Source organism: Procambarus clarkii, chromosome 16 (genome assembly GCF_040958095.1).
Source record: "Procambarus clarkii isolate CNS0578487 chromosome 16, FALCON_Pclarkii_2.0, whole genome shotgun sequence".
NCBI lineage: Eukaryota > Metazoa > Arthropoda > Malacostraca > Decapoda > Cambaridae > Procambarus > Procambarus clarkii.
This window is the reverse complement of record NC_091165.1, coordinates 24,723,353-24,746,873: the sequence shown is the minus strand read 5'-3', so window position 1 is coordinate 24,746,873 and position 23,521 is coordinate 24,723,353. Positions and strand designations below refer to the sequence as shown.

The 23,521-nt window shown below is 39.4% G+C and overlaps 2 protein-coding genes and 1 long non-coding RNA gene across 17 annotated transcripts in view; 2 read left to right on the top strand and 1 right to left on the bottom strand.

Annotated features, from left to right (window-relative positions):
• The window catches only part of Mhcl (Myosin heavy chain-like), a 402,915-nt gene extending 400,794 nt beyond the window's left edge, over positions 1-2,121 (top strand). For all 15 annotated transcript variants that reach the window (XM_045745416.2, XM_069325323.1, XM_069325324.1 and 12 more), the window contains one exon: positions 107-2,121. In XM_045745416.2, the coding sequence (XP_045601372.2) occupies positions 107-197 (91 nt within the window). In that variant the 3' untranslated portion in view covers positions 198-2,121. The remainder of the gene's footprint in view (positions 1-106) is intronic.
• LOC123760036 (uncharacterized) overlaps positions 1-11,328 on the bottom strand; it is a 53,984-nt gene extending 42,656 nt beyond the window's left edge. The window contains exon 1 of the long non-coding RNA XR_006773095.2: positions 9,999-11,328. This is a non-coding gene — a long non-coding RNA (uncharacterized lncRNA). The remainder of the gene's footprint in view (positions 1-9,998) is intronic.
• Positions 11,329-14,297: 2,969 nt separating this feature from the next.
• On the top strand, positions 14,298-22,376 carry LOC123760037 (oplophorus-luciferin 2-monooxygenase non-catalytic subunit). The gene is made up of 8 exons (XM_045745418.2): positions 14,298-14,409; positions 15,526-15,618; positions 16,284-16,509; positions 17,124-17,292; positions 18,573-18,745; positions 20,430-20,578; positions 21,142-21,306; positions 22,060-22,376. The coding sequence occupies exons 1-8, from the start codon at positions 14,391-14,393 to the stop codon at positions 22,188-22,190; spliced, it is 1,125 nt and encodes a 374-aa protein (XP_045601374.2). The 5' UTR covers positions 14,298-14,390; the 3' UTR covers positions 22,191-22,376.
• The last annotated feature ends 1,145 nt before the right edge of the window (positions 22,377-23,521 follow it).

Here is a 23,521-nt window from a genome sequence, read left to right as displayed (position 1 = left end):
CTACAAAAAAATCAGTTTAATAGTAGTTTATGAATAATTTATAATAAGCAAATAATATTTAAATTTGTTTTACTCATTATTATAAGAAAATTTTAATTCCTTTCAGAATGGAGCAACCTAATTCTCCTTGCAGCGAAGCAATGTCGGCCATCAGTGAAGACCTTGACGATGTTTCACACAAAGAATCCTATGCGTGATAGTTCGTACTTATTATACCTATGGATTTATTATTATTTTATTATATTATACAGAATTTTATAATGCGTGGAAAGTAAATAGTATCTTAGTACTGCTGTAATTCTTGCTTGATTGTGAGATCCCTGATTGTGACTGATCCAGTGATTAGTGATCAAAATTACTGGAAAAGTGACCGAGCTTTAAATAGGTTTTGTAAATATGTACAGGAACTTAATATGTTCATTAAAGAAATCTTTTCTTTTGACCTGTCTCTGAATGGTGCTCAACTTACGAAGCAAAACAAAAAGAATTCTAAAGAGATTGATTATAGTTTTCCTTTGCATCTCCTCTGTAATCACTTTCTAACAGTGACATTCCTAATGTGTTCTTCTAGAGTGCAACTTTGGAGCCACCTTAATTTTTTTATATGGATGATCCATTGGCAGGAAATGTATATCCAGTGTGTTACTATAAAGTGATATATATACTAAGTCTGTGGCATGTTCTGTTTACCTGAGGCTTATGAAATCCATATCATAATTTAATTCTAGTATGAACATAGGGTAATACTTTCTGGCTTCAGATTATCCATCAGTGCTAATTCCTTGTATTCATAATACAATTACAGTATTACAGTTCCCATTCTTTGATTTAGCTTTCTGTCTCTGTTTTTCAAACACCGTTTCCTTGGATATGTAATTACATATGAAAAGAATTGACATGAGCTTAGATTATATGATTTTCCAAAGTTATGACATATGATGGGAAAGCATAATATAATTTGTAGTACAGTGTAGTTATATTCCTGGTCATTAATAGCTCATGGCATTATCCAAGGAAAATGGTGAAACATGTCAGGTTTACAAAAAGAAATGTCTTTTGAAGTATCTGCTGCACATTCCCATCTATTTGAGTACTTTTTCTTACACTACTGTGAGACCTTCCATTTAGAAGTCATATCTTGTATTGAAACTGTACAGTCCTCAGTGGCAAAGTATCCGTACTGTTCCTGCCCTCATTTTATTGAACAGCATATGCAAAATAATACCTTGGCTTGCCTTATAATTTACTAATAAGATGTATAGTGCAGTATTCATATGATCTGATTCTGTCTTGTAACAAGACTTGGATCATCTTACCACTGAGGATGTCCCCCACGACCTGCTTCCCATCTCTTCCATGTTAGAAGAGTGGAGACAGCCCAGCACTGTACCTTCCTACTTATTACAATGGACTTACCAGAGGTGATGATCTTCAAATTCTCAAGTACATATATGGAAATGGTGATGTTCTGGAAAGTACTTAATTAGCTAGACACTTTACAAGCATAATATTCTCTTCACTTAAAATGTGCCTCTTTAATTATATTATCGAGTTAAATTTTGCAGTAGAAAATATTAGGTTACCTTATTGTGCATTGCTAAACCATAACAAAGAGTTGCATTATCTTTTATTGAAGATAATAAATTTATCTAGTTAATATATTTTATGTAAAGTAGAGTGCAACAATGTTCTAATGACTGTTCTTACAGTCTGTCACTCATTTTGCTTTGGCTTATGCATGATGAGTTTATATCACCCATAAGAAATGTTAAGACACCATTAATGTATTCTACTAGCATTTTATGATTATATTAATATGTGATGCTAATACCAGTGTGTAACCCTTTGGATGTGCTAATTACCACCATCTCTGGTTTGCTTTTAGGAACTGTATTATTGTAACAAGAATGTCAAATCTTATTCCTTCTACTATTTATTATTTATATAGTTCTGCCATTTAGATTTTTAGGCCCCACTTCCTCAACTAGCAAAGCTCATCTGTGACTTCTAATAGTGAATCATAATTATGTGGATCGTGACGTGATGGTTTGTAATGATTTGTACGGAATTTACATTATAGATATGTACAGTTTACGATAAGACTAACGCGAGTATCACTTATTTTTTATTTTACTTCCCTATTTGCTTTATATTATTGCTCTTCCAGTATGTAAAATAGTTTTTGAGTTGCATACAGCCTGCCATTCCACTCGTGTACATTATTAACATTTGAGTGAAAGAATTGTTAAAAACTGCTAGTATGCTTTATTGCCAAACCATATCCCTCCCCTCTTGCCAAAAGTTCCACCTTGGGGAGGGGTCACTTGCACACAATTTCCAGGCCATTTACAGGGTCTTCTGTTCAACCCGTCCTGTCAAAATAATGTCACTTTTCGCTTGTATGCGCTGTGGCCAAAAATGGACAAACAGTAATTTGAAATAAAATCGGCTCATAAAAGTGATGTACTGTCCCATTTTCTGAGAGTCGTCTGGCTTACTCGGTAGGGTTAGTAAAGGAAACTTTTAATTAACGTTTTCATGACATTTTGAAACTTTAGGAGAATTTCCTGCCCTAACCTACCAGAGGACCCTTCACTTACTGTTTTGGAAAAATATAAAAATATAAATTTTCAATTTATTATTTTAAATTACGTCTATTTTCGACCATACGGGCAAACGGCCAAATTCAGACGTAATTTGTAAGAAGACAGGGTCTGTTTTCCTCTGTGGCAACTAAGGGTGCCAGACTTAGGATTCTTGTTTGGGTAACTGGACTGCTTCTAGAGGGGCTGCCCTGTGTGGTTGGCAGTATGAATTTGGACAGTGTGCCAAGGAAGGGGAGGCAGGGTGGCACCAGTGTAAGCAAATGCAATTTCCTATTAGAATGGGAGGTCTTCCTTATTAAAAAGTGTTACGGCCCTCTCGGGTCGCAACTGGGTTCTTTCTCTGATAGTAGAGTTTGGGTATCCGGCCCCAAGCTAGTAGTGGCTTTCAAGGGGTGTGCTCCGTAACGCAAGTAAATTAAAGGGGAAGGAAGACAAAGGCAAAAACTTAATAATATAATTATCACCATCACCATAAATAATATATAGATTATCACACGGGGGAGGTATAAACACTATTATGTACAACGTGGTCTTCCTCTGAAGACTTCTGGACGTTCACGGTGCTCAAGACGAGTGGTCCTGGTTCTCTTGTGGCCTCACGATGAATCCTTTGATTCCCTCGACGAGTCTACTCCGGCCACAGGCCAGCCAAATCACAGTCCCACTGGGTGCACCGTCGTGGAGGCCGTCAACCACGAATCCAGCCTATAGCCGGCAGGTTCCAATCAGCAACGCTGCGTAGGCCACTCCACGACCGATACTAGGGTTGCGAGCCCTAGGCAGGAGCCTCGTATGATAACACAGATCACTCTCCTCACCACAACACCCCAGTGGTTAGTCTTCTCCACCAGTCAGTCCCGGGTACAACAATTCCTCAACTGCCACGTCACAGGCAGGCTAACACCACAGTGTTCATCCGGGGGGGGTGACTCACAGCTGCTGCAGCAAACACGTGGAGTCTTTGGCTGCCTTGAGTAGACTGATCCAACGTTCATTACAGCAGTCCCAGGTCGACTCTGTAATCAGACACGTCATCAGTACTAGTTACACTCTAGGGCACCTCATTTACAGGCTTAGACACAAACGCCCACCTATCCACTCCATAGATGGCGTTGCTGTCTAAGCGTCACCTCACCAGAGGTCAGCAGCGGCTGTGTTATGAGCTGATCAGGACGGGAAACTAGCCCTTGTGGCCAGTATATCTCGTCCTCACTAGATGGCGTCGTCCATTTGGAGGGGGTTTCGGGAGCTGACCCACAGATGGCGCGGTCGTCACTGCTCCGTGCTCGGACGCTGGGCTCGGGTCCGTAACAAAAAGGGAAAGCCATTATGAGACAAGGTATTCTGTACCAACGCGCGCACACTGTCCCACGCTCTCACTCGTCTGACAATTCCCCTCCCTTAATTGTCTGGACAAACCACTCGGGCTGGATGGTAGAGCGACGGTCTCACTTCATGCAGGTCAGCGTTCAATCCCCGCCTGTCCAAATGGTTTGACACCATTCCTTATCCCCCCATCCCTGCCCAAATCCTTACCCTGACCCCTTCCAAGTGCTATATAGTCGTAATGGCTTGGCGCTTTCCCTTGATAAACCCAACCACTTGGGCTGGACGGTAGAGTGACGTTCTTGCTTTATGCCGGTCGGCATTCAATCCCCGACTGTCCAAGTGGTTGGGCAAGGTTGATTCCTTCCCCTCGTCCTATCCCAAATCCTTATCCCATTCCCTTCCCAGTGCTATATAATCTTAGTAGCTTGGCACTTTTTCCTGACAGTTCTATTAATTCCCTCCCAATTGTATGGGACATGCATTGTTAAAGTTGGACTAAGGAATAGGGAGAATGCCTTGCACCATGTTGGTGAGATTCTGGTTATCGCAAGAAATGTCCAGTTGAATGCAAGTGTGGGTACCACTATTTTTCAACCCCCCCCCCCCATCTTTCCACTGGAGGTAGGGATCTCTAAGACTGCTATATTAACTTAGACTGCCAGGGGCACTTCATTGTTGAGGTGTACCCATTTACCTGTTCCAATGTTAGGCATACAACCTAACTCTTAAATTTACTTTTGAAACACGCTTTCTCTCAACTTGTCCTATCCTAGGATGTGTTCTTACCCCCTAACTTGTTGGATGTTCAGCTTGCAAAAATGTAATGTTCTTTTATTCACTTGTGGTAAGTCTGACTATATAAAGTGTACTTGTGTGACCTTACCGGTTTGCTGCATTAATTACTGTGGTGGCCACCCTGAGTTTTCACGGTCCTGTGCTCTCTTAAAATGGAGCAGCCCATTCTGCATCTCGAACACAAGTAATTATCAAAAGAGGGTACCTAGCCTAGGAGATTATTTAGCTCAATCTGTCTTAGAATGGTACAAAATTCACAAACATTAAAGATGCCAATACAAGGGAAAAAGACACAAGATGATCAATGCCAAAAGTATCAGATTCGACACTAATTTATGAAGGGTCAAATGTTGGAGCAATTGTGGGAAAGCAAGACTTCTAACCATCCTGAAAATCAGTACACTCTGCAAGGTGCAAGACTATGTTTTAGCAATGCAGTATCAACAGTAAGGTGCAGGTCTTTCTTCCATTACATGCCCAAGAGAAAATGATGTGGTGTATGCATAACTTTACTAGGCGTTTCCTACCTGTTACAGTAATAGAAGAAAGGTCATGGAGAATAGGTCACACTAAATAGTACGCAATTTATTATTCATAATACCCGATCATCTATCCCTCTAACGTGGTTGAGTACCAAGCAAAATTTGTGTCTTATATCTGCTAAGAATGAGGAATACCCAGTACTGTATTAGATTTAGGTCACCACAGGATGGAAAGGGTTAAAAAGACTTGAGTCACGGGCACTGCTAGCACAAACTATAACAACAAATGAACATTGGTGCATACTTTAAGTTTTACATTATACCCACTAACTCTCTGACTGTGGGTTCCAGATAGGTGCCTTCTAATTACAGTACCATTCAAGTTCAGTAGAACATCTGGCTGTAATATTTTTGGCTCGTCACGGATAAGTCGATAGGGCACATGTCAGGGGCCCTATCAATTAGAACAAAAATGTTCTAATTGAACATTATATGATTTGGATATTTTTTTAGGTACATGGACCTAGTTCAGATTATTGCATTCTAGGGTGTACAGTATTTTAATCAATCAACTGCTGTTTTTTGCTGTAGTCAAAGGGTCAAAACACTACCCTGGGAATTGCCCTCCTATTGGTGTTCAGAGGAAGTGAAAGCAGTCGAGCCATACTATGCACTACAACCAAAGATGAAGCTTTGAAGGAAAAGCTGTAATTTGTCTCAAATGTCAAGTTGTGGTTAAATACTATATTTTCAGATAATGTCAAGCCTTTTCCAGTTAAAAGAGAATATTGTAGCTACAACTGAGGCACTGGTAGAAAAGGGTCCATATAAACCTCCAAATCTACCAGGATTTCAGTCATGTTGTGACACTTGCAAAAGCCAAATTGGAAGATATGATACATGTTCTTAAAACTAAAAAAGCATACATTTCTCACACATTTGAAAAGCTTAGGCTTGTTTTGATAATGGTGTAAAAAATTCCTAAGTGAGGTGCACTGCATAATGGGTTACTTAACATGACCACCACCACCTTGAGCCAAGCCTCATGGACAGATACAGCCTACATTTATGTACATATGTGCTCTATAATATTATACATATATTATTGTATATGGCAGATTATAAGGTGCACAAAAGGAGATGGTGAGAATTTTGTAGTGAATTCTGTTGGAAACCGGTTCTGTGGATTTGCAAAGGGACCAGCAGACTGGTGTGAAGAAATTGATGTAAGGTTACTGCAGACAAGTGTGAAAACTCATTGGGCAAGAATAGCACAAGACTTACGAGAAAGGAAGTCAAGAGGTTAGATGGAAACCTACTATTCATTTACAACCAAAACCAAGAAAGATTAGATGAAGAATGGACACCACATCAGGAGGAAATTTGCCTGCAATATTATGACTCTTCCAGTTAAAGTGTGTTTACTTTACCAGTCAAGATTAAAAAACATCTCCAACTCTGTTTAGCTGGATGGATATCCCTATGGCCTTATGCACTGGCCTTCTTAAACAAAAACATATTTGTTAGTGCCTTTTACAGGCATCTAATGATGAACAACTCAAAATCAAAACTGTAATGAATGCACTTCCTTGGTCTACATAAGGCATAGGAATGAAGGGCAACATCCAGTAAGTCAAGTTGAAAAAAAAAAAAACTGGATGAGCAAGAAATGGAAGAGGTTCCAATCAGCCTTATCAAACTGCCATCAGGGTAATGAGTGTGTGTGGGGGATGGGAAATAGAGATAAAGAATTAGAAAATGTTCGCTGTTATAGAAGTCATCAAGGACCCACCAGTCTAAGTCTAGATATATGGAAGACCAAAGAGAAAGATTTTTTACGGCTTGATTCAAACAGGAATGAATACAGCCTCAGGCACTAGTAAGACTATCGACCCAGAGGGCATGTCTACAGTTAAAATCACTTAAAAGGAGGACAGAGTCCTACAAAAATATTAAAAGGTGCTAACAGAGATTGGAAGACATGAAGGGAGATAAATAGAACAATATACCACTTATTTACCAATATTCAATAGAAAGTGAAATGGATATTCAACTGAAAAAGGAAAAATCATTCCAGGGTCTTGGTAGTACAGTTGAGTTCATCCTCAACTTGCAATTGGGAATACCAGGTAGGACAGAAATGATTGGACATGTTTCCTCTCACCTAATGCCTGTTCACCTAGCAGTAAATAGGTACCAACGAGTTAGTCAACTGTTGAGCTGCATCCTGGGGAGGGAACCTTTGGGAAAGGGGGGCCTCAATATACTGTAAACCTAAGAAGTATGCATACACAAGCCGCCTGTCCCTGATTAAATGAATTATCAGATTAAAAGCAGAACTAGAGTATTAGCAACTTTGAAAGAGTAAGGGGACCACAGAAGCAACCAGGGTGAGCATCTATTTCCAGAAACACACACCATTAAAAATTAAAAGTTTCAGTTCATTAAAATTGTCATAAGAGCTGCATGCATTCTACTGAACTATAGTCATCATGAAAAAGAAAAGAGGGACATGGTAAAGATACTGTACAAAATACTAAAGGTTATTAAGGCTGGGATCAGAGAATCATGGTTAAGGGGCATGGGTAAATCTATCAACAAAGAGTGACTCAAAAAGGGTAAGAAAGTTTGCTTATACAGATGCAGGGAAGTGACAAGGTGAAAGCAGAGAAGACTTGAGCAAGCTGGACCAGTCAAGTACAGAATTATTAGTGGGTTCAAGAGTGAAGGCACCAGATGAAAGAGCAAAGATGTTGGCAACCTCTGGACCAAGGTCAACACTGAAAGGGATGGTAGCAGACAGAGAAACTAAGGTGTGTGAAATGGTTAGGGCAAGAACAGACATTCTTATCTTTTGAGGACAATGAGAAGGATCTATTTTAAGTGGACCATAAGTCAGGGGTGTAGCAAAGCAGTTGCCAGTAAATTCAATGTACAGTATTCTGCAATATATTCTGCAACAACATTGGTCAGTTTCACAGTTTCACCAGGTCACCAGTTTCATGGAGACCAATGACCTCCACATCCCATGCCAACACGGAGAGGCAAGAGCATGCCTCTCACAGCTACTTGACCACTATCACTATCACAAAATCACAGAGAAATTGAAAGAAAAACAGAATGCAGATGTTTTGTATACACGAACTTTGTAAAGGCATTCGATAAATGTGACCATGGAGTGATGGCATACAAAATGAGGTCAATAGGAATAACTGGTATAGTACGATGGTGGATACTCAATTTCCTGTCAAACAGAACACAAAGAGTAACAGTCAACCAAATAAAACTGAGTCCAAGTGCAGTTAAAAGCTTCATCTCCAACCTCAGCATACAGTCCTTGCACCACTGCTTTACCTTATTCTAATATCAGATATAGACAAAAATACAAGTCACAGCTTCATATCATCCTTTGCAGATGACAAAAATCAGCATGAAAATTACCTCTGCTGAAGACATTTAAAAACTACAAGAAGATATTAATGAAGTTTTTGACTAGGCAGCAGAAAATAACATATTTAACAGTGATAAATTCCAGGTACTCAGGTACAATAAAAATGAGGACCTTAAACAAAATACAAGGTACAAAACAATTCAATTCAATTTCTTTCTTTATTATGCACCCCATACCCATCCCGTGGGCAGTGGTGTAAAGGATTACAGAGGCACATAATCAGTTCAGGAACTGAACCCTCTAGTTTGTTTAGCTAAGCAAATAACAATGTTTGACGCTAGTTACAAAATTATCAATGTTGTATACACATGTACACACCCTCATACATACATGTACACATTATATATATATATATATATATATATATATATATATATATATATATATATATATATATATATATATATATATATATACGTATACACATATACATACACATCTAAGCTGCTCAAAGGCAGTCCAAGTTGGTAATCAATTCCCTCTTTACGAGCAAAAGTCTTGGCTAGCTCATCAGTTCTGTCATGCATTCAGAGACCAATATGGGAAGGAATCCACAGAAGACAAAATCTGCCCATAGTAGGAAAGCAGCATGTAAAGGATCTGGGAATAATGATGTCTGACAACCTAACGTTTAGGGAGCATAACCAAGCAAATATTGTATTAGCCCGAAAAATGATAGGATGGATTATAAAAACTTTCAAATCCAGGAATAATATTCAAATCACTTGTGCTGTCGTGTCTTGAGTACTGCTCAATACTCGCTTTTATATTTGGTCGAATATACAGAAGTACACAGGTGATACTTTGGTGTGAGTTGGGCGCACTGAGCGTCGGTACAGTATCTCGCAAGTGTCTGCTCTAGACCACACTTGAAAGTAGACTCTGGTTAATGTTTGCTATTCTGCTGCTTATATGCTCGGGCAACACCTCGCCGTGTTGCCCGGGCAACGCCTCACCTCATTCATCTCCAAAGGTTGACAGGAATATTAACAATGCATTTGGAGCGAGTATATTATTGGGATAATCTACTCACTACAGATGAATTCTTTAACACGAGTGGTACGCGAACAAGGGGACACAGGTGGAGACTGAGTACCCAAATGAGCCACAGAGACATTAGAAAGAACTTTTTCAGTGTCAGAGTAGTTAACAGGTGAAATGCATTAGGCAGTGATGTGGTGGAGGCTGACTCCATACACAGTTTCAAATGTAGAGCCCAGTAGGCTCAGGAATCTGTACACCAGTTGATTGACAGTTGAGGCGGGACCAAAGAACCAGAGCTCAACCCCCCCCAAGCACAACTAGGTGAGTATTTAAAAACGCATATACACTTACCTAATTGAAGGGCGAAGGTCTAATGAGATAGCGAGTGTCGTTTGTGAAAATGCTGCTTCTTTTTGTTGTTATAGTGAGTTGGGGCAGCTACAGCACGCAAGTGTGCCGCTGAGGGAATCAGAGAGACTGTACACTTATCAAATGATAATATTAAAAGAAAAAAAAACAATCTATTCTCATATCAACTGAAAAGAGAACATTTTTAAATACAACATTATTTAAGATGTAAAATTTTATTATGAAATAAACATTAAAATTAACGTTAACATTAAAATAATGTTTTAACACCATCTTGGATTGCCTTTGAACAACAGCCTAAAGGTAGAACTATAATTCCCATTGTCGGAGGCACACAAGAATACTTAAAGATTTAACTTGTCGAAGTCCTAGGTCCCGGTAGTACAGTCTGGTTTGTTCTCGACTTACAATCAAGAATTCCGTGTTCAAACCCATGACGTGATTGAAATGGTTGGGCCCGTTTCCTATCCCCCAATGCACGTTCACCTATATTAATTATTAACTTTCTACCTGGGATGCAACCTACAGCAATTACCTAACTCCCGTAGATATATTTACTGCTAGATGTCACCTCGTTCAACCTTGACGCCGAGCCTCCTACGCATGGGAGCCGCCGGATCACGTTTTGCTTGCGATTTGGATTTGATACAGCCGTTTGGCATCCCTGTTGTTTCAGATTTAGCTACTCAGAACGAAGTGTCCATATAGAACGGGCTATGGTGAGCCCGTAAATTGGCATCCCTGTTCTTGTTTCAGATTTAGCTACTCAGAACGAAGTGTCCATATAGAACGGGCTATGGTGAGCCCGTAAATTGGCATCCCTGTTCTTGTTTCAGATTTAGCTACTCAGAACGAAGTGTCCATATAGAACGGGCTACGGTGAGCCCGTAAATTGGCATCTCTATTCAACAGTCCTTTTATACGACGCCTGGCGCGCACATATCGTCTTGGGTCTTGGATTGTTAATAGATTTTTTATTACGTGTTCTGGCTGGTTCTCCCGGCAGGGTAACGGTGTCCGGCGCCGGCTTGGCAGAGAGGTGCCGGGAGTTGGTGGGTTCTCTGTTTGGGGCGGGACCGGCGCTTGTCACCCAGAGGGACTCCTGGGGCTCCCCAATCATCTGCCTGTGTGCGTTTCTTTGCCGCCAGGCTTATTAGTTTCCAGTTATTGGAGTTAATCCACAGGCACCGCTCCTGTGCCAGGTAAGTCCACTACGGGCTCACCATAGCCCGTGCTACTTGCCCCGCTCCTGTGCCAGGTAAGTTACGGGCTCACCATAGCCCGTGCTACTTGGAACTTGTTCCGAGTAGCTGAATCTATAACAACAACAACTTGGAGTTAATCGTTTCGCAATTAGGCTTGGCGTTTCACCTTTCCGGGCTTCGCGATCAACCCTTTACGGGTACGCCGGGTCGCATCTGATCCCACGATCGTCGCCCCTATATATTTATTTATTTATTTATTTATTTATTTATTTATTTATTTATTTATTTATTTATTTATTTATATACAAGAAGGTACATTGGGTTTATTAAAGTACAGAGACTTGAAGTTTTACATTCTTGTAAAGCCACTAGCACGCATAGCGTTTCGGGCAGATCCTTAATCTAACAGTTTTAAGGAGGTAATTTCTAGTAAAATTAAAAATATTTACAGGTACATTGAAAGAAAGTATAAAAATACATTAAGAAAGTACAAAAATACACTGTAAGAAGATATAAAAATGGAAGTATAAAAAAATACAATGTACAAGAAATTTGACAGAAAAAAGTAGGTATAATAAAGTAAATTTAAGGGTTATCCACAGGTACATTTTAGCATAATTTGAGGATTATTGCAAGATATAATGTAGCAAACTATGTGTATAGCATGATATAAGACTACAGCAATGATTACAAAGGTAAAGTTGTATGCATAGGTACATATTTTGGGGAATTGGGTAGCACTAGATACAGTGCGAGTTTCAAGTACTAGGTAGGAAACTATGAAGATGAAATTAGGTACTTTTTGGTTTTATTTTTGAATAAAGCAAAAATTTGACAGCTTTTCAATTCCTTAGGGAGTGAGTTCCATAGACCAGGTCCCTTTATTTGCATAGAGTGTTTACACAGATTAAGTTTGACGAATCAACAACAACATAAAGTTAAAAGCCACATAATGGTCATAATCTTCTGATCACATATTGGTTAGAAGAGTTGCAAATGTAATCAGCATTGAAAAATGCAAGACCTTGCATTTAGAGTATAACAATGCACAACAATATAAGCAATACTAGCATGCAACAGACTGATGAAGAAAAGGGCCTATAAGAGTTAGAATCTGCCAATCATTGACACTCTATGCCCCTGTTACCTAGCAGTAAATAGGTACCTGGGAGTTAGTCAGCTGTCATGGGCTGCTTCCTGGGGGTGGAGGCCTGGTCGAGAACCGGGCTGCAGTATAAAAAAAATCCATACCTTAGGAAAATCAAAAGACTAGCAAGGAAACTGCAAACACGTGGAATTTACAGCGATGTGTAAATATTTCATTCAAAATGATCTGCTACCAGAAATTTTAGCCAAATATCCCCAGTTTGCTAAATGTAGGTAGTAACTGAGTGACTGTAACCTATCCACCGCTGCCAACTGGATGGGGGGCGGTGTGCAGCACAAACATATAAATTGTGACACATATGTCAGTTGCTTAATTTAGAACCTGTACTTGAGGTCGATCTCGAACCCATTGTTGATGTGACGACTTATATTGAATTTTGTAACTTGCTTAGCTAAATGAATTGTGGGGTTCAGTCCCTGAGCCCATTATGTGCCTCTGTAACCATTTCCACTACCGCCCACAAGATGGGTATGGGGTGCATAATAAATGAACTAAACTAACTAACTAACTAAAAACGTGGAATACAAGAAAGGATAAAACAATGATTAAAAGAAGGAAAAAAAGCAAAGGGTCGACTGGGGAAATGCGGCGAAAGGAGTGCTGCAGGTTCCATCTTGGGCCAAGCCTTTTTATCTTGTACATCAGTGGCATAGATGAGAATATTACAAATCACAGCATCTAATTTGCAGGTGACACTTAATATTTATGGTAAAGTAGACTAGGGGAAAAGATATTCAGATCTACATGAACTCAACAAATGGTCGGAAGATTGGCAAATGCCTTCTAATATTAAAATATACTATCAAATATACTTGGCGTACTACAATTTTTGCAGTATGAGTTGATGCACTCAATCTATTCTCCTAAAATGATAGTGTTAATAATAATTAATATTAATACCTATTTTAATTTGGTCGAACGTACAAAAATAGCAAGAAAATAAGAAGCTTAAAAACAAACTTCAACATTACCAAACCAAGTATAGCACAAATATACTTTTAGAATAATTAGTTTTGTCGGGGGACAGGCAGCTTGTGTATGTATATACGTTAGGCTGGAATCGAGGTTCCCTCAAGGTAAAACTACAGACCTTCCCCCAGGATGCAACCCCCACAACAGCTGCCTAACTCCCGGGTACCTATTTACTGCCAGGTGAATGGAGGTACTAGGTGAAAAGAAACGTGCCCAACCATTTCTGTCCCGTCCGAGAATCGAACTTGGAATCCCCGATTGTGATTTGAGAACAAACCCAACTGTACTACGATATAATGATTGTGGATGAAAAGGATAAAATATGGACTGTTCCGTAACAAATACCACGTTTTGTATGCAGGCGATGAGTCACAATAACGTGGCTAAAGTAAGTTGACCAGACCACACACTAGAAGGTGAAGGGACGACGACGTTTCGGTCCGTCCTGGACCATTCTCAAGTTGATTGACCAGGTAAGCAATCGACTTGAGAATGGTCCAGGACGGACCGAAACGTCGTCGTCCCTTCACCTTCTAGTGTGTGGTCTGGTCAACACCACATTTTGTACTACAGTACAGGAATACAAAAGAGCATAACTAAATCTGCAAAAACCTAACCTAACCTGTCCTAGGCCTAAATAAGCAAAACGTTAACCCGGATTAATTTATGCAGTCTTAGGCCTAATTATGCACATACAGGTATATATAACACACAAAACTTAGGGAAAGTTAGATTTGATTGTTGCCTTCTTTGTCGGACCCTCTACATATCAGTAGAACAAAACATGGAATATTTTTGCGTGCTACAGCATATTTTTTTTTTTTTGTACACTATCCACAGTTGCTATAGGCACTACCATGGTTCGAGGAAAGCTTGCACATATGTATGGGTCCACGGTAATTGCCTCATCACAATAATGTACTCTGTTCTCCTGGTGTTATCTGGAGAACCGTGGCAGGTGTTCAAGTCTCCGGTATATTAAAACCACCGCCTGATGCCTACGGTTAATACGCTTCACAACGCGCAGCGATGACGAGTTGCTTTACAGGTAAGCTACTGCGTCGTAAGCTAGTCTGTCTCCTGGTAAGTTGAACAGTCTCCTGGAAAAAGAGACCAGGTCAGATCAGGACCGGACTGACCAGGTCAGTCTCTTGGTAAGCTAGACGTGACACAATGGGAATAATCCAACTGCAGTTTCCCCCTCACACTTCTGGGAATCAGACATCTGCAGCTATATCCATTCTTTACATACTTTTATACCCATCATAACTCTTACCAATTATAAAACCATCTAAGCTATAAACTAAATTTGTACGTCTTATAAATTAGTTTTAAAATTGGTAAGATGAGTGATATCAAATTATGTTTTTGTTTCTTGATCTACTCAGGTGTAAGGGTTATGTAAGCTCAAGCCCAGTATTATACCTACTGTACTTCTTGAAAATGTGTTAAATCACGAGTGTTAGGATTATTTTTGTTCTATTTCTCCTACGTGGAGAAAAACCGAATCACGTGTTTTTGTGACTGCCTTGGCCAACTGGCAGAGGTACATGGTCTCAACTTTATACACTGTGCCACTAAGTGGGTCTCTCTCACAGCCCCAGCACCCCAGCCACCACTATCAAAAGCCCACAAGCAATCCCAGCTGGGATGGGGGGCTGAGGAATTCAATTAGGTCTTATTAGAGTGAGGATAATGCTGGTACTCACTGTCACTCACGACAAAGGATCATACTCAAGACAATAGGTGTAAACTGTAGGCTGACGCACACTCACACACACACATTATATATATATATATATATATATATATATATATATATATATATATATATATATATATATATATATATATATATATATATATATATATATATATATATATATATATATAATCATGGTTACAATCAACTACATTAGACTGTATACACGTTTCAGTGTACGAATATGTCCACTCGACCGTCAGGATCCCTTGTGCACTGGCACACAAGGGCATGTATGGGTTCGTAAGAGATGAAGCTTAAGATCCCTACTAATCATGATTTCTAGATCGTTTTAGGGAGACAGTGAATGAGTCGTGGTGTTGCAGGTGTGAGGAGAGAGGGTTAAAGAGAACTGATGTTGCAGGTGTGAGGAGAGAGGGTTAAAGAGAACTGATGTTGCAGGTGTGAGAGGAGTGGTGATGGGTGTGGTGGTGATGGCCTCCATCGTCACCGCCTGCTTCCCGCGTCTCAAGCAGCATCTAAATTTCATCCAAGGTGAGTCCCTCTGATGCTCTGCTCATCGGGAATAATATGTGCTCGCGTAACATTTAATCTTCAACAGTAAATTAACGTTAAATCAACGCAGATAACGTTAATTCAATGTTACATTAACTACTTTGCTCATATAGACCAGTGGATGGCGTTCTTTTTAAGCATTCACCTCTCTAATTTAAACATTCTGCAGTTCGCAGCATAACAACACCATATTCAATGAGAACAATTTACCCCAGAGGTGGCACGGGCATGAATAGCCCGTAAACAATTTAACCGTTCTTGTTGTTTAAGATTCAGCTACTGGGAACAAAAAGTTCTAAGCAACACATGGTGAGCCCGTCGTACTCACCTGGCACAGGAGATGTGCTGTTCTTTCACTTTATGCCTCTGTTCGTCTAGCAGTAATATACGTATCTGGGAGTTAGGCAATTGTTGCGGATTGCATACCGGGGAGGGATCAGTCGTTGCTCTAAGGAGGGGGGGGGGGGGGACCTCGATAAACCTAAATATACAGGCTTCCTGTCCCCGACAACGTGGATTTACAGTAATTTATGTTAAACACTTTTATACTCAAATATTAACATGCCTTAAACTAACCGTCCAGGGCAAGCTTAATTAAAATCTGAAGACAGGAGTTAATTTAGACCTATCTGCGACTCTTACAGATGACAAGGTGAGGAAGTTCCCGTGTCCAGATGACGACGAAATTTCTCCCTGCACGTGTACCTACAACATAACTATTGACCTCCGGTGCAGTAATTTGACCAGCGAGGAGGAACTGGCCTCAGCGTTCCAAGCGTCCTTCCCCATCAACAGAGTCAATTCATTTGTCCTTGAATACTCCAACATCAGCGTGCTCAGTGATGACGTGTTTGGGGACTTAGCTTTCGGGTGAGTACTTCAGTGAAAACATATTTTTGTCTAACTTGGTCAAATGAAATATTTAAAAATACTGCATGAATACACGATCACTCGCTTCTTATAAACGCAAAATTGCGGATTTTATTCGCAAAACGCGGATAAAAAATACGAAATGCGTCCATTTAAAAACTAGAAAAGAATATTCGTAGCAAAAATTTGTATTGCGGGTGATGCCTGACACAGGGATCAGGGAGTAGCTCCCTGGAAACCTGGAAACACTCCTGGATGAGGAGTCCCACCGTAGACCAAGTGAGGTAGGAGAGCACATCCAGGTCATCTGATTGTCTTCCAGTTGGGGGCTTAACAAGATGATTTAGAAAAGCTTATACTCCAGAAACTAGCTTTAAACAATACTAAAAACAAATCGCCTTAACAATTAAGAATCCAAACAAGGAAGTTTTTGTTCCAAGCTAGATTTAGGTTTATAAGCTGGTCTTATGTTTTTTGTTGTTTTTGTTTTGTCTTCGTGAAAACTTGCATTTAAACCTCTGAACACTGAACACACTTCATACCTCTACAAGTTAAAAATAAACTACCCCGGCACGGTAAACATGACACTAACCCTTCGTCTTCACCTTCCCCAGCTCAGTGAGGCTTGACAGCAACAACCTAACGACAGTGGGGTCAGACGTGTTCAAGAACTCGTATAATTTCATGGAGGAATTTTACATGTACGAGGAGGATAGTGATGTGATGTATGACTGGCCCCTGGGTAATATTGAAAGTTTCATCAAAATGAAAACAATCGACGTTGTAAGTATCAAGAACCTTGAGTTGTGTCCTGCAGTTGTACTCACCGTTGTGTTCGGATGGACCGGCAGATCAGGAGTACAGAATTGCCTGGTGTACTAGGGTTCCCGTTCTCGCACTTGCTTATAGTCAATATTGGCTTATTTAATAAGTGCATATGTGACATACTAATTGATACAGACAGGTTGAATATAGACAGGCCGTTGTACTGATAGGAAAGGGTGTACAGACAAGCCTGCTGCACAGACAAGCTAGATGTACACAGGCTAGATGTACATTAGCAGTAGCAGTAATAGCATTTGTAGTTGTACTTGTATTACGGTTACAATAATAATAATAATAATTCCCGTTGTCGGGGACAGGAGGCCTGTATGTATACATATAGGCTTATCGATGTCCTCCAAGGCCAACTACTGGCCTTTCCCAGAATGCAACCCACAACCGTTGCCCAGTTCCGGGCTATCTATTTACTGCTAGGCGAACAGAAGCACCAGGTGAATAAAAACATACTTTAGCATTTCTATCCCGTCCGGGTATCGAACCCAGGATAGTCGAATAAGAGTCAAGGCCGTAGATCACTGTACTACACAGAAGTGGAAGTACTACTATTAATAGTGGTAGTGAAAGTATTAAGTGTAGTAGTATTATTCCAGTTTTAATAGTAAGGGAAGTAGCAGTGGTACTATTGTGGTGTTAGTAGAAGTGCAAACACTAGGAGTAGTAGAAGTAGTGTAAGTGTAAGTAGTAGTAGTAGTAGTAGAGGTGTAGTAGGTGTGGAAGTACTGATAGTAAGTCTAGTTTGTCAGTTCTAGTTCGTGGTTTGCATTAAAAAATGACTAATTATGACGACCAGACATTGTGTACACGCGTGAGATCTGATCACTTGAAAACAGATGTCGTTATATGCCAATTTGTTTACCATTATGACGAGTGATATTAAAAACAGACGTTATATGCTTCTGGTTTGACGTATTATGGCGTGGGATGTTAAAACAAACGTATTAAGACGTGGGATGTTAAGACAAACGTCGTAGCCCAACTAGTTTAATATAAGGTGACGTTAGAATAAACATTGTGCACCACTTGGTTTAAAATAAATAGCATTTATCTATGCGTTTCGGTCTAGTGGCTTAGGTATTGTATGTACTATCTCTATCTATAAATCAATCGGAATGTTTGTAACTCTGCATCTATGTATGTACTTTTCCTAAATATATTATTATTATTATTATTATTATTATTATTATTATTATTATTATTATTATTATTATTATTTCAAACAGAGTGGCCCCTATGACACTGTAAGTGTTCTAACGTCGAAGACGCTCACCTCGGCCACACTGAGCCTCTACTACCTCACCTCCCTCGCGGAGGACATGTTCTCCGGAGCTCCTAACCTTGTCAACATCGGTCTTACAAACACTCCGCTGAAAACTATCCCGGGAAACATCTTCCTGTAAGTAGAATTTGTTAGTTCTGTTCAAAATATTCAATTTAGTTATGTAGATCACGGTCTGTGTAGGAGAAATAAGGAACGTACATACATTTCAGAGATGGTCGGTAGCCTCTTGATTAGTTGACTGTGTGAGGGTCACTAGCACATCTCTGATATCACATTGAAATACTCTCAAAGTGTCACTCTTTCTTGATTAGTTTTTCAGTCAGGTAGTAAGCTATGGAACATTTTAGAAGGATGGGTGAGCTGCCATTTTGCTTATAAGGCAAATGCTAAATAAATCGATTATATTAACTAAAACATCAAACTGCTAGGCTAATATGACGGAAGTAGTAGAAGTCGTGTCTATGGAGCTCTGTATGGTGGGTAGAATGCCACTGTGCTCAGACAAAGCCGAACTGAACATAGAAGCCCAATGATGTTTTCATGATAATGGATTAAAAGCAAGACATAAATGTGGCATGCCAGTATGATATACAACAAGAGAGACACTTAATGTTCTGTGGGTGCATTCGTGTGGGGAAGAGCCTTTGTATTCCACCTTACATGATAAGCACTGCAGGGAGGAAGCAGCTTGATCCCCACACATGTGCATGGTGACTATGCCGTATTTTTAGCAAGAGAAGACAGTATTGAACGGAATCTTGAGTTATCAAATAGATCCCTTAAAAGTGTCATTAGATGAGAACTCCTGCATGGATTTGAAGAAAGTAGAACAGTGCAAACTGGAACTCGCAGGTCCATTGTTTATCATGTTTATCACATGAAATGTGTGAAGTAAAACATGTGTATGGGGTAAGTAACAAAGTCAGTAGACTAACAGATGTTGTCACAGCTCGAATAAGACTTGGCTACAAGTATCTCTGACAGTTCGGCTTGTATAGGGATCTAGATGAAGTAAAGTGTAAAGTGTGTGGACAAAGACAGGGACACATACACACTCGAACACTATATATTGGATTGTAGTAAATTTGAGTCATTTAGAGATAAATCTAAGCTCACTCTGTATGATATGGCAACCCATCTTATTACCAAGGTTAAAATACCTGAAATCCTTGCACTGTATCCATATTTCGCTTCCAGTAGATAAACGACATATGAGATTAAGAAACAAGTAGTGTATTGTGAAGACTAATAATAAACAGCAGCTCCCCAATGACTGTAATATCTCCATTGTTCAAACAATTATGTATTATCGATAAGACCTACCATTAATGTATAATGACTTACTGTAAATATATAGCTCTTGATATAGAACATTCTCTGTAACTAGCTGATATGTAACTATAAGGTGTGAAGGATAGATGAAATTGTTTATGTAATATTTTAAGATGAGGTCTGATAAAGACCTTTTGTGCCCTTTGCAATGCTTTTTGCGCTACCGCTCACAGGATGAGTATGGGGTGCACAATAAACTAGCCGCCTCCGGCGGCAACAGTCAAAATCAAGATGCCCAAACTTTTTTGAAGCTCAATTGTACTTTACTGAGCCTAAAAGCAAAACCATAAAGGCAAAACCACTTTACGTATACATGTTTACACGTGACATTTTACTAAAGTATTAAATGTATTTAGTATTTATAACGTTACTTATTTTATATCAATTTATTCCACCATGATATGCGACTCCCATTTGAAATTTGTTTTAATAAATTAATTCAGCATATCTTTACTGTATTTTTCAGGGCACTTAAATATCTGGAAAATGTGGAGATATCAGATGCCAATATAGAAACTCTGGCTGAATCTTCCTTTGCCTTTGATGCTGAGAACTTGACATATGTGGGTCTGTCAGGAAACAATATTAAAACCATCTCTGTGGGAGCATTCTCAGGTACGAAACCTATCATTGTTTTAATAATCAAGACAATGATATAAAGATTACCAGTCTCAATGTGCTGCAGTAGAAACAAATTTATAATTGAAAGTTTTGAATATTTTATATATGCTCGCGCTGACTGACTTGTCCAGAGCACTGTTGAACCTCATGCTTATGATCGTATTTGGAACATTATATTACTTGTGGAAACGATTGGCAATTGCTTTAAGAAGATATATAGCTATTTACATATGTATTTGTGATTTACCTGTTAGTTTTATATCTAAATTTATTTATAAATGGGGATTATTATATTATTATGTTTCAATTATATTATTATTATTTATTTTCATAGTGATAAGGATATAAATTTTATGAAAGAGACAAGTGAATTTAACTCGAGGTGTCGTATTTGTGATTTACCTATTAGTTTTATATCTAAATTTAATTATAAATGAGGATTATTATATTATTATTATGTTTCAATTACATTATTATTATATATTTTCATAGTGATAAGGATATAAATTTTATGAAAGGGACAAGTGAATTTAACTCGAGGTGTCGTCTGACTGCAGGTATATATGAGGAGGTGCAGGTCAATCTCTCCAATAACCTCCTCACAACGGTCGACAAAGACGTCTACTATCCGGTCATCGAGGAGCTCACCGACGGATTCTTTGATCTGAGCGACAATCCTCTGTCGTGTGGCTGCGACCTCTTCTGGCTCGCCTCTCTCCCGGGTATATTATCAACGTCGTTATAATGTCATAGTGAAGATCCCAGCAGGCAAAATATGGAGAAGAGTAATGTAAAGTTAGCATAGGATCAACGTTGATTCCGTGTTACATTAACGTTATTTGCTCAAATTTGCCTGGTGGTATTGTATGGTTTAACTTAAGATCTGGGGGGGGGGAACTAAAGATCTGGGGGGGGGGGAGCGGCTGGAGTGTTACTGTATCAGCATCATGTCTTGGTTATCAACTTCATATCATGGATTAACAAAATAAACTCTTGTTTAGCAAATGCCTCACTAGGTGTTCAACTCTCAGCGACACAACTCGTGATTACCGACACTCCACAAGCCCGCCCTCTCAACATATGATTTCACTTTATTAATATATTTAAACGGGGAAAATATTTCATAGCACGTTTTCTGACAAACTGTATGTTTGGTTAGGATAGGCTGCGGTTTCATTACTTTATTTTGGGTTGAGTTGGGTATGTTTTAAAATTCCCCATCTTATATGTCTACGAAGTGAACTAACTGTAAACACTACGGAGGAAATCTGTACAAATGTTATCTCTAATTTGTGTTGTATAATATAAATCAAATAATCATTTGCATTAAAAATACATCATGTAAGACGTACAATGACAGGGAGCAACGATGCTAGCGACTCGAGCTCGAGCAGGTACCCCGCGAGTCACCAGGACCCATAACGTGTCCACGGCTATACCACTCCATATAACTATCTCTCGCGATATATTTCCAGAGGAAGAGAGGAATCGCACGAGGGGAGTGGTGTCATCATGCAACATCGGCACAAACATCGATCTCGACACCCTGATAGACTTCCTGAAGTACCAGTGTTCTGTAACAACTGTAACTCCCCTAGAAGACTAAATTCCTTACATGAAGTAAAGGTGGGGGGAAGAAGCTTGCTGTCTTATTGTGAACAATATTTGTATCGTGATTGTGAAAAATATTTGTTTCTCACCTGTTTTTTGACAAAGTAAAGTCATACTTATGTAACTCACTGTGAATGTTATAGGAACAAATACTTCCAATAAAGTCGACTTCATAAAACAACGGCACTTTCTTATACACGTCATCCCTGTCGAGAGCACACTTAAATAGTCTACAGAAGCGTTAATATCGCGGCGCTATTAACATGTGTTGGTGAAGGGCACGGCAGCAGGGGCATACATCTCCAACGGTAGTGAGATGCCTCTACATCTTGCCGTACAGGAACTGCACTAGTTGCCGGGCGGAACATTTGAGTCTATTAGTATTTGAGTAGGGAACTAAGATATCGAATAATAATAATAATAATATTATTAGTATTACACAGAAAATCACACTAACGTGATATATATAATTGATAAAATCCACTGGGGTTTTTGCGTCGCCTCACAGCCCCAGCGGATTTTCTCAATAATAATAATAATAATAGCAATAATCCCACTCCATATAATAGAAAACTGGCAAAAACTATTGTTCGTGTAAGCTTCTCGGCTGTAACGTGGAAGTTTCATCCATTTAATGTACATTTTAACGTAATTAAACGTATAGCATCAGTCCATGAATTTCAACATTCATAATTATGCAAAATCCTCAATGGGTAGCAATTTTGAAATTTCCTGTTTATGACAAAGAATGAAGTGATTACATTAGAGTACCTGAGACGCCTTGTTGACGTCAGCGGGACCCGGCGTGCGTGTCAACACTCGTCATGACGCCATCCATAGTGTAGTAACCTGTCGTCCATTCCGGACACGAGTCAGAAGCAAAACCTGTTGTGGATTCCATAGACGAGAACCAGAAGGAAACTCATTGTGGACTCCCCAGACGAGAACCAGAAGGAAACTCATTGTGGACTCCCCCAGACGAGAACCAGAAGGAAGCTCATCGTTTACTCCCCAGACGAGAATTAGAGGGAAACTCATCGTTTACTCCCCAGACGAGAACCAGAGGGAAACTCATCGTTTACTCCCCAGACGAGAACCAGAGGGAAACTCATCGTGACGAGACGAGAACCAGAGGGAAACCCTGTTTTGAAATCTAAAAAAACAGAGGGAAAACCTGTCGTGAACAGTTGAATAGAAACCTGTTATCCAATTTTAACGTATTGATGTGCTTATCTCTTAAGCAGCTTTGAACATTTATTCTTCAAAATGCAGTTCATTTAATGATTCATAAATTGCATCTGTTGTTCACTGACAAATATATAAAGA